At 34.0% G+C, this 15,221-nt stretch overlaps 1 protein-coding gene across 2 annotated transcripts in view; it reads left to right on the top strand.

Moving 5' to 3' along the window:
• The window catches only part of fw (CUB and Sushi multiple domains furrowed), a 358,906-nt gene that overhangs the window by 245,980 nt on the left and 97,705 nt on the right, over positions 1–15,221 (top strand). For both annotated transcript variants that reach the window (XM_081764487.1, XM_081764488.1), the window contains exon 4: positions 12,531–12,740. In XM_081764487.1, the coding sequence (XP_081620613.1) occupies positions 12,531–12,740 (210 nt within the window). The remainder of the gene's footprint in view (positions 1–12,530; positions 12,741–15,221) is intronic.

Genomic DNA, 15,221 nt, shown 5'->3' with positions numbered 1-15,221 from the left:
ACTGTGACATATAGCTTCAAGATTTTGTTGTAAAGGCAGATCCTCTATTTTATAAGATCCTTGATATAAATGTAATTGTTTTGCTGTTCATATACGTTACTATTTTTGTATTAATATAGAGAGATTCGTTGTCATGGCAACAAAATAACATATAATTCCAGAACCATCTTGTAAAAAGTTTCATGCAAAAATCTTTAAGGTGTGTATTTATTGTAGTGATTATGTGACATAAATAAAAGGAAAATATTAGAATGCAATATGAAATGTTTTGTGGGGCTTTAGTAGCCTTATTTATACACAAATATTAACTGAGGACCTTTATATAAATATCGTCATCGTTATAGGGTTTTCTCGGGATACACCTGTTTGCTCCCACTTTCTCATTCCACCAATTCTTGTATCACCGTTCAATTGTCTCAATTATCGTCTCCCTTAGCATAAAGGGCATAAACATAGGACGTTATACTGAAATATTTCATTTCAGTTTAAGATCTTTGTCAGTGTTAAAATATACAAATTTATAAAATCAATAATAATAATAATAATAATAATAATAATAATAATAATAATAATAATAATAATAATAATAATAATAATAATAATTTACTAAGATATTCGAAAATGCTAGAAAAGTTTCAGTTTCTTGTTGTTTGCAAGAATATTAAAGATTTCAATAGTTTATTCCAGCTTAAAACCATGTATGAAGTATTGCTATTGTGCCCTTGTACTCAAATAATGAAGAAAGAAAAAAAGACTAAAATTACTATGAATTTACTATGTAATGTAAATTACTATGTATTTCATCGTTCAGGTTATAAAAGCAATTGAATGGTGTAACAAATCAATGATGCCACACCAATTTATGGAATATGATTTTACCGCTTTACGCTGATTCTAAAACACTGTTTGTTGTTTGATGATTTGAATAAATGATTTGTGATTTCAGTCAGAAAATAAGATTGCTTATTGAGAATGAGGACAGGATAATACTCAACGTATAAAATATAGCATTGGCAACACACACGCATCCGTGTCCTTGCCACAAACATCTAATAATTTCTATCTCTCAATAATAGAGTGTTGTTTGAAATTGGTAACTTCTGTCGTTGTTTTTTTTTTTTTTTTTTTTTCTCCCCTCTAATACACACAGATGCGTTGTTTTGTTTTGTGGTTAGCCTTGATGGCGAGTTATTGTGGAAGAGATTTGAGAAAATGTAAGCGGCAATGCTTGCTTGCACGTTCCTCAATTTTTAAAAGCTATATAACCTTTGACCTCAATGGCCCTCTAACAGCGTGATTTCCCAGGTGGAGAGTCATGGCTAATTCTTAAAAGAACAAAGAAAGAAAGAAAGAAAGATCCTATTGAGGTCACCATAAGTTGCCATTTTTAATTTCGGAGACGCATCAAGGAGCAAACTGAAATGAGGAAGAACCACAGAGAAATTCTTTCAAAGTCATGAGTTGAGTGAAGAGATAATAATGTACAATCACAAACAGAAACGCGTAAACACATTACATTACATACTTTTCATATTCTTCTGTCAATGATTTCGATGCGAGTCTACCAATTCTAATCAGCTTTGTTTTATATTGAAACAGCGTTATTCTTTGCAGATTACTGAGAACAATACATTCGTATCTCGGTTTAACGAATTTCGGAAGCAGCGAACAAATCGTGGCAAGAAAAATGCGTTTTTCTGTCATCCTAAGAACATGCTGTTAACGATTATAGTGGCTGACAAGGTACATTCACGAAGGAATTCTTGTAAAATGGATTTAATTCAAAGTTCTCTGAGGCCCAATGTGTATTTTACTAAATTTAGCGGCCCATACGGTAATTTGCATATTTATAGGTCTTCATATATCCGTAATTCAATCATATACTACTATAACTCTTAGATACAAAATTGCTTTTAGTGTCTTTAGATGTAACTGGACATGAATGTCGGCGTTTGCAAAACAAATTGGATCAAGTACTGCTTCTCTGACACGTTACCCACCCCGCCCACCATCTTGGATCCGCCATATTGGATACAATTTTCAGTTTTTAAAGCTACAGTAAAAGTCACTACACCAGTGAATTTCCGCGAAAATTGTACATTAATTTGATGTATCACTTGCGCCTATTCCCATTTGAAAAACCGAAAGTTGAATCCAATATTGCGGATCCAAGATGGCAGTCGGGCTGGGTAACATGTGTCAGAGAAGCAATGCTTGATCTAATTTGTGCACATGCCCACATTCATGTTCAGTTACATTTAAAGAAACTGAAAGCAATTTTGTGTCCGAGCGTTATTATAGTAGTGTATGATTGAATTCCGGATATATAATGGCCCATAAATATGCAAATTACCGGCTGCTAAAATTAAAGCCTGTGACAAACATCTTGGCATTTCAGCTAAACGAATAAAACGCAAGCTCTGACGCGACGTTGCCAAGTGGTAAAGAGCTAAGCTATGAATTAGCTAAGAGACGAACTACAGCGCGATCAGGTGGCAGGGAATAGACTGAAGTGAATGTGTACAAAATAAACGAGGCAATACCGTAGACCTCTCATTTGCTAGCAGCATTTAAAGGGAACTTGGAGCGCCGCCTTCAAATGCCAAGATGTTTGTCACGCCGTTTAGTACAATACACATTGGGCTGCGGAGAACTTTGCATTTAAATCAATTTTTACACAAATTCCGAGGGGACACTTTTCGAATGTATCTTATAAGAGATAACACATACAAGAGTTAGGTTACAAAAAATGATACTGAAATCAAGGAAGCAGTAGACGAAGAGGAAATTGTTGTAACTTTTATGGCTCCTTAGTACATTCTGTTGCTAAAAACTACATTGAGCTAGGCCAATTTGGACGAAATGTATTCCCCTTCAATGGTGGATAACTTGATAACAGAATTTGAATTTATAAATTTCCCCTGCCACGTCCAAAAAGCGGAAAAATGTTAAATTTGTAACTGAACGAAATCCGCTGCAAACGTGTACGTACAAGATAATAGAAATGGCTATATTAGAGGAACGTTGCACTGTTTGATGCCTAAATGCGATCGAAAATTCGATTTCAAACTGACACTCTTGTTTGAAAAGGGTGTGAAAACATAATCTAATATGCCTGAAAGGTTGGGTAGAGCGTGAAGTGGAGCTCGAATTGCAGCCATCTCCACGTAGTAAGATCTGGCTCATTTTTTTTACCAAAAATAATATTACCATTATCAAGCAGCTAAAATGAAGCAATTTCATGTTATTAGAAGTCGAAGAATCAGAATCTTTAAAATTTGAACGTGAAAGCAAGAATTTATTATTTTGGTCGTACTTTCAAACTAAACTGAAGATAAAATATAGGAATGTTTCCACTGTTTTCCCCATCATTAACATAAGAATATACAATTTTCCCGCACTATTAGAATTCGATATTCGATATATATATTACCATGATAATAGGGACCCTTGTTTCACGTGAAGGTTAGCATAAATAACTTAAGGCCTAGTCCGGAATTTCAGAAAATTCCCGTATTAATTGCAGGAGAAGAAGGAAAAGGAAGATTGTTAGCTTTCAAAATGTTATAGACCACGTTTTACAGTATATGTACCACTTTTAACTAAGGAAAAAGAAGCACCTGAGAAAAATCTTTATGTGAATGTAAGAGTTTCATTTAATAATATTAGAATTTTGCGACCGACCAAACATTTCTTAAGGAGGGGCAGAGGTGGTTTAGTAACAGACTCCTGATCTGTAGTATATTGGTCGGGTCCCTTAACTTGAGCTACATTTAGCCAAGCGAACTTTATGGTAGGCAAATACCATCCATGTCTATGGATTTTCTCGAGGTTCTTCCGTTTCTTTCCACTGTCTTCAGTTCACCATTTCGTTCAGAGGCTCTGTTACGGCGAAATTAAAATGCCGCTTGTTTCACACTTAGTATGTGATATCTTCAAATAGATAAAAAGATGATCGAAAAATGGAACAAGAGCTTGCTAGACAATATTATTTTACATGAGATACCGTCATCACGACTCACTTATCTGCTTTCGATTTCCAGCCATTTAGAAAATCGGCATTTATTTTCGCGTTTCTAAATGGCTGCAAACGGAAAACTACTAGGTGGCTCGTGATAACGATATCTCATGCAAAATAATATTGTCTAGGTCGCTCTTGTCCCATCGGTATTTTAATTTCGCAGTAATTAGGCCTCTTCAGTATCGTTACCACCATCTCTCTTAGTCTTGGAACAATCGAGGCGTTTAACTTCTAAAAAAAATCAACAGGACCCACCAATAGATCACGACTCATGGTTTGAGAATCACTGGAGTAGACGGTTGAATATTAACATAAGCCATAGACTTGGGTTTAAAGGAAATTATGTCGAATATGTGTGTCATCTGTAAGTGCATTTTAAAAACAAATTTGTCTGTTAGCTGGACGTAAATATTTACACACATTTCTCTCCATTACGTCAGGTCAATGGCAAAAGGGAATCTCTTTCTATGGACCGAGAAAAGACAGTTAAGGTCGTCGAACCATCTTCTTAAACAAAGAAAAAAAAAAGTTGTCAGAACTATCTTATTATTCTAAACAATATGCATTCTTGCTATAATTTTCATGTTACTGTATGTGTGAGGTTTTTACTTTGCCGGAAGGTATGGGGTGTGTCGAGCTCTTCAGACACACTTTTAGATGTTGTCTGTCTCTCGGTGTACAAGGCCAAGAGAGAAGAGCTGATGGAAATGTAGGACACTGTGCCTCTTGAATGGACAATGCCCAGCGTATACTTGTCAAAGCATTGCTTTTCCCATCCATCGTCCATATTCTTCTCTCATTGTTACAAAAGTCCAGCTGGATGGATAGACGGATGAAAGCACATCGCGTGTCAGTTGAAGAAGTACCCACCTTTCCATTGCATGCAGAGTCCTCTCAGGAGATGATGATTGTAGTTGTATTTAAAACCAATATTCTGTGACTGTTCCAGTTTCTAGGTCAATTTTATTCAGCGTACACCCAAGAGATATTTATAGCGTGTGACTTTGGATGTCAATACGTGGTATTTTAATTTTTTTGATATTTGAATTTTCGTGTTAAATCTTACTTTTTTTCATATTTTTTTTTTTCAGTGAAACATCAATGTTTTGAATAATTTAATAATCGTGCAAGAAAATATACATCCACACACTTACGAGATACAATTTTCAGCTACTAAAAATAATGTAATTATTCACACGAAAAATATTTGTGTTGAAAGTAGATAAATCTTCAGATATGTTTAATTCATGATCGAGATATTGTCAGGAATTTCGTGGAACTGAATTGCATTCATCTTTTAGCTTTTCTTATCGAGATACTGGATTCAGTTGATAATATGATAGTAGAATTGTTATTAAGAGGTGTCACCTGATTACAATCAAAATATACAAAACTGACCTTTGATTGTACATATATCTACAGCACGGTGTGGTCAACCTGTCGACCAGCAAGTCGTGAGTGGTAGCTTGCGGTGGTCTGTGTTTTTTCAGTATCGATTCCAATGCGAGCAATTCCATTGGATAATTACGTTAAAAAGAACTAGTATAAAGCACATCACTCATTTTGTACCATTTTGAGTAAGAATAAATACATATAAATCTTTATACTCTGCGATAATTTTATAACTGTTTCTGTAATAAAATGTATTAAATCTAAGCATTAAAAAAATCATTTATAATAGCTGTAAGGTAGTAACAAAGTTTCCCTTATTTCTTACAAAAAGAAGTTCCCTCTGTTTGAAACATATTTTCTATACAGTATTTGCAGAAAAGCTTACTTCTGTAAAAACTTTGTAGAGGCTACTTTTTTCTGAGGGAACACACTGTTTACGTTAATATGGTGAATTAGTGAGATTCCTGAATATGCATTATTATAAGTCCGGCGGATGGGGAAGGAGAAAATGATTTTTTTTCCCTGCGGATCTTCAAGCTATTAGTATGACAGTTATGGCTCTTACGTCCATTACAATTTTATACCACTAGTTCATTATAAATTGTTGCTGTATATTAACAATTAGGCACTCTGCTGAAAAAAGTTACACTTACACTCCAGTATAAGTGTAATTTTTTGTCAATGTAAGTGTAAGAGTATGTAAGTGTAAGAATAGAGATCTGTTAAACTCCACTCCAGTGTATTCTGACATACTTCAATTGTTTCTTTCGTGAATATTGACTTTATTATTATTATTATTATTATTTCACGGCTTTATATATATATATATATATATATATATATATATATATATATATATATATGAACTCATTGAACGATTAAATGCAAATCTGCTGAAAGTTACTAGTGTTAATTTAAGAAATATGAGACGGGATAACATTTTTTCACGAAGATAGTAAATCTATTTTCTCTTGCTTTTTTTCCTGTTTTGATTTCCAGATAGGCAATGTAACACTGCACTGAAAAATAACTGTTACTTCCTTCTTCCACATCGTCACTGTCTTGCATCCAGTGGCGGATCCAGGAGGGGCGATCGGGACAATCGCCCTGCCCCCCCCCCCCCAGAAGAGGAAACTTTCTTATTTCATATATATAAATACAAGCCATCTCAGAGTTTGAAGCTCTTAAAAGTAGCTCTAAGAAGCAGTATGACAACCCACCGCCTTCCCCCCCATAAGTCGGTTCTGGATCCGCCCCTGCTTGCATCTTCCCAAGACAAGATTCGTCACTAGTGATTGAGTGATCATTCTCTTCCGATTGATGTTCACTTACATCGCTTTCAGTTTCTTCCTTTGTTTCCTCTTCCAATTATCTTCAAGATTTGGAGCATTCTCCTTCATATTTAGTCATTGTCGTGATGATTTCAAATAAATCTTAATCTCATATACACATACTCCAGCAGATATTTGTATAGTGTCATATATTTCATGAAAAGATGCAATTTTATTTCCTTTTGGAAATGTGCTAGCCGCAGAAGGTACGCTTTCTTTAGGATCAGCGACATATGTTATATCGTTTTGAGAATTATATGTATAAAACACAAAATTTATAAAAGCAAAAGTTAAAAGTATGTAGATAAATTGAGTTTACCATTCACAACATTCAATAAAAAAAATACTAACGTTTATAGTTAACGTTTATCATTGTCAGTATTCTATCATTATTGGCAGATTACTTGCCGCAAATTAAGAAGTTACTAGGCACTCTGATCCTTAGCTATAACATTTTTGTCTTGCCGTACAAATTATACACTTCAATATTGTCCATCAATTGCAAATTCTGCCCTCCCTCCCTCTTGTTCCTTCCACAGTACTTTCTATGGTTTTATTCAGGATACAGCTTCCTTTGACACAATATTCTAACCAGTTCTTGTTTCTCGTTTTAATTGTGCCCTATATTGTTCCTTTCTCTCTCTCTTTCTCTCTTTTTTTTTAATTTTTAACACTTCCTCGATGGTAGTACACTTGTCATTGTCGGGTGTGCCATTGTTAGGGTTGCATATGTCACTATCAGTATAAAACAAACAACAACAATATACGATATCAGGGCCGGCCCTAGGCAATTTGCCGCCCCGAGAATTACATCATTTGCCACCGCCGCCCTTTCTTCAGAAAGAACAAATTTTAAAGCCACAATTTTAAGTATGCTATCACATCATGAACAATGAAGGGGAGGGGAAAAGCACGCGCACTCAGAAGGGCCTAAACGCTGCAAATACAATCTCGTTATGTCTTTTTCCTTTAAATAATAATCTATTTTGTTAGTGAAAAATAATGCAAATACACCTGCAATGGAAAGATGGTAATGCTTTTTTAGAGAATTCAATATCCAGCTTCAGTTTCAATATATCAGTTTGCAATTCCACTGCAACTAGCTCTTTATCTTTATTTCTCGATTTTTCTTCTACATCTGTTAGTTTCTTTGAAAAGAGAACTTGTTTCCACCTTCAATGATAAGGAAAATGCTTGTGACAAACAGAAGACTAGTTTTCATGTCAAAACTGTGATAACTAACTAAATGGAACAGGTTTTCACTACTCTTCAAGAACTGAGTTCTTGTATTTGACAGCAACCAAGCAACTCATGCTGGGATTTGTTTAACCATTTGCTTTAGCACTGTCCATGTGACCTTATACTAATGCGACATAAACGCGTTTCATGAATGTAGTATTCAAATAGAAGATCAGCTTAGTAACTATAACTACCATCATTATAAAGTATGTTTCCAACAAGAAATATTTATTTTAAATAATATAGTTGTGACAGATTTCGTTTCCCCCTCGAAACTTGGCGCTCCGTGCAAATGCTGGTGTTGTACATATGGTAGAGGCGGTCTTGATGTATATGTATCAGGGAAACATAATGGTATGTCACATTTTTTCTTTCAAGAAAAACTGGAAATTAAATGCAATGACATACCAAACAAGCTTCATTGCTATCTGCAGGCACATTTTTGAAATGAAGCTACCTAACATTGTTCTCAACGCATTCCACCTAATAACTTAATAGAAGTAGCGCTTACCATTATATTTGCCCGAGCCGCTTATATATACGTGTAGTTATGCTTCGTATACAGAGTGTTCCAAAAGTAGGTATACAGTCCTACAAAGTATTACATTTTAGTTTATTAAGATAATTAGTTTATTTGTTTCTGTTTGTTCCAAGCTTGAGGTATGAGTAAAAAAAGAGATTAAAAACAAATAATAAAGGAACTGTGAGTTACTGCTTGTATGGATAACAATAAGTAAATTATATAAAATGCCATGAGCAAGTCAATACGGGACTGTATACCTACTCTTGGGCCACCCTGTGTATATAGTTATGCTTCAATGGTGAGGGAGAGAGCAATTATCATAATAAATAAAATGGTAAAATGAAAAAAGCGGAAACGAGATAACCCGGAAAAAACCCACGCAGGCTGTATTTGTCCATCACAAACACCACTTGACAAAAGCTGGGATCAAACCAGAGAATTTAAATTTCTATTTCATTTCATTTTATTTATTTGCCTATTTCATTAAATTACAAAACGCGAGAAAATTCTCATGTAAGCATCACAGTTGTCACTAATATACATATAAAATATTATGAGGTAGCAAAAGATACACATAATATTGCACTTTTACATGTTACTAAAATGTAAAGCCGTAAAATAGGAGATACAAGTAATTAGGAAATTAGGAAATTAGGAAATTAGGAAATTAGTAAACCATTTCTACCACACCTGGCCTGTACTAAGTAGTAATATCTGTTACCAATTCTTCATTTAATGAATCATTTCAATACTCCTCAATACTATAATAGCCCTTTACTGTAAGTAGGTTAAATAACTTCTTACGAAAAACGGTAACGTTAGTCATATTATTTAAGTACATAGGAAGTTTATTATATAACCTAACACAATTCGTATACACAGTATTTCTTATATTAGCATATTTTTGATGCATCACATATGACATTGCCTTGTCTTGTATTATGGCTACGAACATTTTTGTTAAAGTTGAAAAGAGATGCCTGTTTTTCACAGTAGAAAGATTAGATTTATAAATGTATAAGCCGGGAAGTGTTAAAATGTTTGCTTCTATGATAACCTTTTTACATGATGACTTCGTTGGTAATCCAAAAAAATATTCTAATCGCTTTCTTTTGCAATTGGAAAGTGCTTAAAGTATTTTCAGCAATTCCCCAATGTATTATTCCGAAGCTAATTAGTGCATTAAACTTGGAGTAGTAAAAACTAAGAAGTGCTGCTCTCGACACCGTGACTTGAAGTTTATATAAGGCAAAACATACGCTACTTAGTTTCTTGTGTGAAATGGACATGTGAGCATACCATGAGAGATCGTCACTTATGGTTACACCTAAAAACTTTGTCCTGCAAGAATATTGGAGGGAATTAGAAGTTATTTTTATTCTATGTGATACACGCGGTTTCCCTGGAAAATGAAAATATAAAAGAAACGATATTTATCGTGATTTATAATTAATCTCTTCGCTGTTAACCACGTTACCAATTTCCTCTCAATTTCTTCTATTGATTTTCCTGATATAATCATATTGATGTCATCAGCGAATGGAATACATTTTGCAGGATACATATATTCTAATAAATCATTTATATAGAGCAGGAAAAGAATAGGACCCAAAATGAAACCTTGGGGAACACCTCTGCTTACACTTGATAAAGAAGAACAAGTTCTAGAAAAGATTCTAAACTCACCTTCACGGAAAATCCTTCACTAATATATATAATGAAAACCAACAAAACACGTGTCTTCATTCTTCACTTTAAGGAAAAACAAGAATAAAACTATTAAAAGGAAATGAAGAGAAAGTTTATTAACGAATAATGAAAAAGAGCACATAAGAATAACTTATGAGAGGAAATGAACGTAAAATAAGTTGAAAAGAAAAGGTCTTGTGGCAGTGCTAAGCAACTTTCTTTGCAATTTGGCGATGCTTTCTATAAGGATTCGGATGTTTAAATTACTAGAATATGAATAATTACATATATGTAATATACTTAGATATATAATAATAATAATAATAACAAAGCATACTGTAGATATATATAAAAAGAAGACTTGGGTGTCATCTTTCTTTTCTTTTGCTTTCTTTTTTTAATGCTATCTTTCTTTCTTCTGTTGTGAACAGTTTCCGAAGTGTTGCACGGCTGATTAATATCTTTGGATACCTGTGAACTACTAACCTACATCTCTTTTGAACACTTTTTAAACTTGCATTTCATCCTTCTATTAAATATCTCTCTATGTGGACGGACTTTCCCCTTCTATAGCAGCAGCTGCAATTAAAAGAAGGATGCAGCCAGCATCTATTTTAAATATATATAAAGTTTTCTCCTTCTGTCATGGTGTGGCCTTGAAAAAAATTGTACCGGTAAACTTTTTTTCTCTTCTTACTATCGTGTTCTTTCTTTTTCCTTCTTGCAGACGCCATTTTGAATGCACTCGTGTACTACTCTCATATTATTATAGAGTGACTATACAACTTTCACTCTATTGTTATTCATAAGATTCTATTTGAATGAACTGGACTGCCAGATTAAGCTTATTTTGGTCACTTCTTGACTGTTTGGCTTCGTAATGATGTCGATGATTTAAAAATTCTGTTGACACAAATAACGAAGTACAATATCATTAGTTAAATATTCTTATAAAGTGTGTTTATGGCGTTTCTAGGAAAAATCTTTTTTCCGTCTTATTTAATCTTTTTCACCAGACTCCGCCCCCCTTAACCTCAGTTACTTTCGTGTAATAACTGCATCCTCTCTTCCACCCTAGTATTATGAGATAGCCTAGGATGATAGCGACCCTTATGAGGATATATATATATATACCCAGTGTGCGAATTGAAAAATTTTCCCAGGGGGGGATGAATTTCACCCATATGCGCAAGCAGTCCTCCCCCCATATAACGTTATGTATATATATATATATATATATATATATATATATATATACACTAACAAGTACAAAACAGTTGAGATGTGAGATCTTTCATAAATTTTCACTCAAGTAATATTTAGGTTAGCTACGCAAAGTAGACCTACTTATCTTTATGTCCACTTAAAAATACTCCAGAGGGGGAAAAATTTATCCCTGCCAGGGATAAAGTTTTTCTTCTCCAGGGTGGGAAAGATTTTTGTCAGGGGGGAAATCCCTGGCATCCCCCCCGCCAATTCGCACCCTGTATATACCTGTTCTTCGTACAAGGAGAATACGTTTCATTTTAGACATAAAGGGCAATAGAGACTGAGTTCGGATTTAAACAGCATTGGAAGTGTCAATGTTCCCAAAAACTATGGATTCAACACTAATATCGGTCATTTTCAATCATTTATTTACATATCCGTCTTCTCTAAGTTACACCGTCAAAATAATCTTGGGTCTGAACCTGATCTATGTTGAAAATTTGATCGAGATCGGTCAGCTGGTTCAAGAATTATTAAATGACTTTAATTTTAATATTATATGTTATATATATTCCCTTAGGACAGTGTAAAACAAAATATAGGATATACAAGATCTGAAATGCATTTTTTAAATAAATAATTTTTTGCAGTTTGTTTATAATCTATTATGTTTTGTTCAGCAATGGGCATACAGCATATATATTTCCCTAGATATCAAACTAAAACCACACAAATCAAAAGATAAAAATGGATGCAAGATTTAAGTGCATTTAGGTTATAAGTAATTACCGTGATTTGAAAAGGTCTTGAAGATCGAAAATCGGCTGATTTAAGAGAATTTTATTTTAAAAGCAAACAGAATTCTTCAGACTGATATAGTTTATTCTAATCTTAACTTTAATTGGCTTGTACACTATTAAATAATAATGATATACTTGAAATATGTATGTACTTGAACTATGTAATTTGAAGAAGGGCATTTCGAAAGCAAAGATATCATAAGGAACTGTTAAAAATATACTCTTCACAAATAAACGTTTTTTTTAAAAACACTCTTTTTTAATAATTAAGTAAAATACTAGTGCATTTATAAGTTATTATAATGTACTGTTTTATTAATTTGTAGGAACAAATGTTGCATTCCGGAAGCCAGCTAACCAGTCCACTACAGTTCGTGGAGGACCTGCAACGAACGCAAATGATGGCGAACGAACAACTGTCCATGATGGGAAAAGGTGTACAGAAACCATGAAAGAAGTATCCCCCTGGTGGCAGGTGGATTTATTAAGACCGTACCCTGTGCGAGTGGTTAGAGTAACAACGCGAGGATGTTGTGGTAAGTTCTGTTATTTCTGTTCATTTAGAAACAACTACAAAATAGACAGTAGTAAACTCGTTGTAGGTTTGCGCTATATATATATATATATATATATATATATATATATATATATATATATATATATATATATAAAGTAAGACATTGGTATCAATAAAAAAAATTAATAAAAGACACGATATACGATTTGGCTGTACTCACATGAAAAAAAAAAAGAAAAATGAAGCAATACTGAAGTACAGAGTACATATATCATTGTTATTGTTTCTACTCATATCCTTATAAAAATCATGGTGATTAAATTCATTTTTTTTTAAAAAAAGTCATACGTGAATTGGCTATGATATTCTTTGAAATTGCAGGGATAAAAAAATACATATTGACAACCTAGCCACTCAGTGCCTATTTGGGGATGCAAAGATGAGTGCTACTAGGCGCCTTCCACTCACCATCTAGAATGAGTGGGCGAATTATAACTTAACTTGCAAGAGGTTTTCATATGGGGATTAAGCAAATAAATATACTTCCACTTCATTTAACATAAAACACTGTATTTCTAAAATCTGATGAATGAACTGTGAGATTTCTGAATGTTTGCTATAACGGATATTCGGAGTCATTTGCCAGTAAGGTATAGTACGATCAAGTATTGAGCTTTGAATTCTGACTCGGAGTCACACATACCTGGATAAATCTGTTGCTGTCCCACGTCGTTCTGGTGTTGAACTCTGCTCCTTAAGCTGACACTCCGTGTTGTTGGACGATGAAAGTTTGCATTGAGGAATGGGCCTCTCAATGTAAATCTCCCTCGAAGTTCTGCGTCGTTAGAATCTGTTGAAGTACAACGTACTGCTTTCTCCTATCATCTGGTTGATAATTCAATGGAACTTGGTTCTCCAGACTCGAACCCAAGTATCTTCAAAGCCAATGAACCATCTTGGAACTCTCAGAACTAATCATCAAGAACTCAGAAACTGATCCTCTCGAACTCTCTAGGAAATCTCAGGAACTCTCTCCGAACTGTCTCTGAACTGTCCCTGAACTCTCTCTGAACTCTCCCAAAACCTTCTCGTCCTGTGGTTTTGTTTGGCGGGGTCCAACTACCATCGTCTGCTTTTCCGTCTGCTGTCGCACGTGCGACACCGTTTTCACATGGAGAGACAAATTCCTTCCATGTGTCAAAACTCAAAACTGCAACCCTCGACACGTTCTGACTTCCCGATTCTAAGCAATCCTCCGTACATCCGTAATCTCATGAAATTCATAAAATCCCACAAATTCACGTTTTGTACAATTTCTAGAATCTGGCTAATGTGAGGAAAGACACATTGTCAACATTTCCTACATTGCCAGACACGTTACGATGACATTCTTATACACAACTGTTTACAATGAATTGCTGACACAACTATTAGCGAGATTGTGCAGCTTGCATTAACTTTACATATTCAACATTAAATTCCCATAACCTTACTTAACGATTTCGAGACATAAACATAACAATAAATCTAAAATATACAAATTATTATTCTCGAAAATCGAGTTCTTCCACATGTCCCCCCTTAAAAACTTGGTTGCTCCGCAAACCAAATTCGACATCGTAAGAGGGCGATTTTCTATAAACACCCTGTACATAATATACCCTGACACCATATTAAAGATAAATATCAACTTGAAATGAAATAAAACATGTATTATTATGCAAAATAAATTATACAAATATTAATTAATCTTCCTTCACCTAACATTTATTCATAATATATATATCTTTGAATTTTTTTTTAATTTAATTTTTCTATTACTTCCTAAAATTATAAAATACAATGTTTGAAATGTGATGTAGCAAAGTATATCCTCGCGACATCTAGCGAGTTTTTACTAAACTACTTGCACATCACATTTTGTCAAGAGTGATCATACATACATTTGCAAGTACTCTTGAGTTATCTCCTCTTAGCGACAACGCTTTTATAATATCAAATAACCAAAAACTTCCATTACTCTAAATGTTCATACTTGCCAACCAATGAAGTTATTGGCTGTATCAGTAATGTTTTAACTTCGTCTCTTTCCACCTCTCTGTGGATGGAACTGTAAAATCAAAACTTATAACATAATTATTTAGAACATATGTAATTAACATATTCACATTTGCACTATAAAACTTGAAAATATTAATGTTTTATTTTCATGAAAATTTTATTCACTGAGATTTTAATCTGAACAGAAAGAAAATCCTGCAGCAGGGCATTGGACATCCTGACACTTCATGCAGCCTAGTAACTGCAAGCTCAACAGTTTTTCAATCAAGCTTTGTCAAGGTTAATTCAACTTCCTGCGTTCTATTCACGCGTCACCGTTGACTGGATAACATCGAGTGCTAATATTGCATCGAAATTATTACACTATTCGTTTTAAACCACTTTATTTTACAATACCACTATGTCACACGCATAAAAGAATTCACTTTCCATCATTTTC

The sequence above is a fragment of the Thermobia domestica genome, chromosome 7, assembly GCF_964235325.1.
Source record: "Thermobia domestica chromosome 7, izTheDome1.hap1.1, whole genome shotgun sequence".
Classification (NCBI taxonomy): domain Eukaryota; kingdom Metazoa; phylum Arthropoda; class Insecta; order Zygentoma; family Lepismatidae; genus Thermobia; species Thermobia domestica.
Note: the sequence above shows the minus strand (reverse complement) of the source record. Positions and strands in the feature narration are given on the sequence as shown.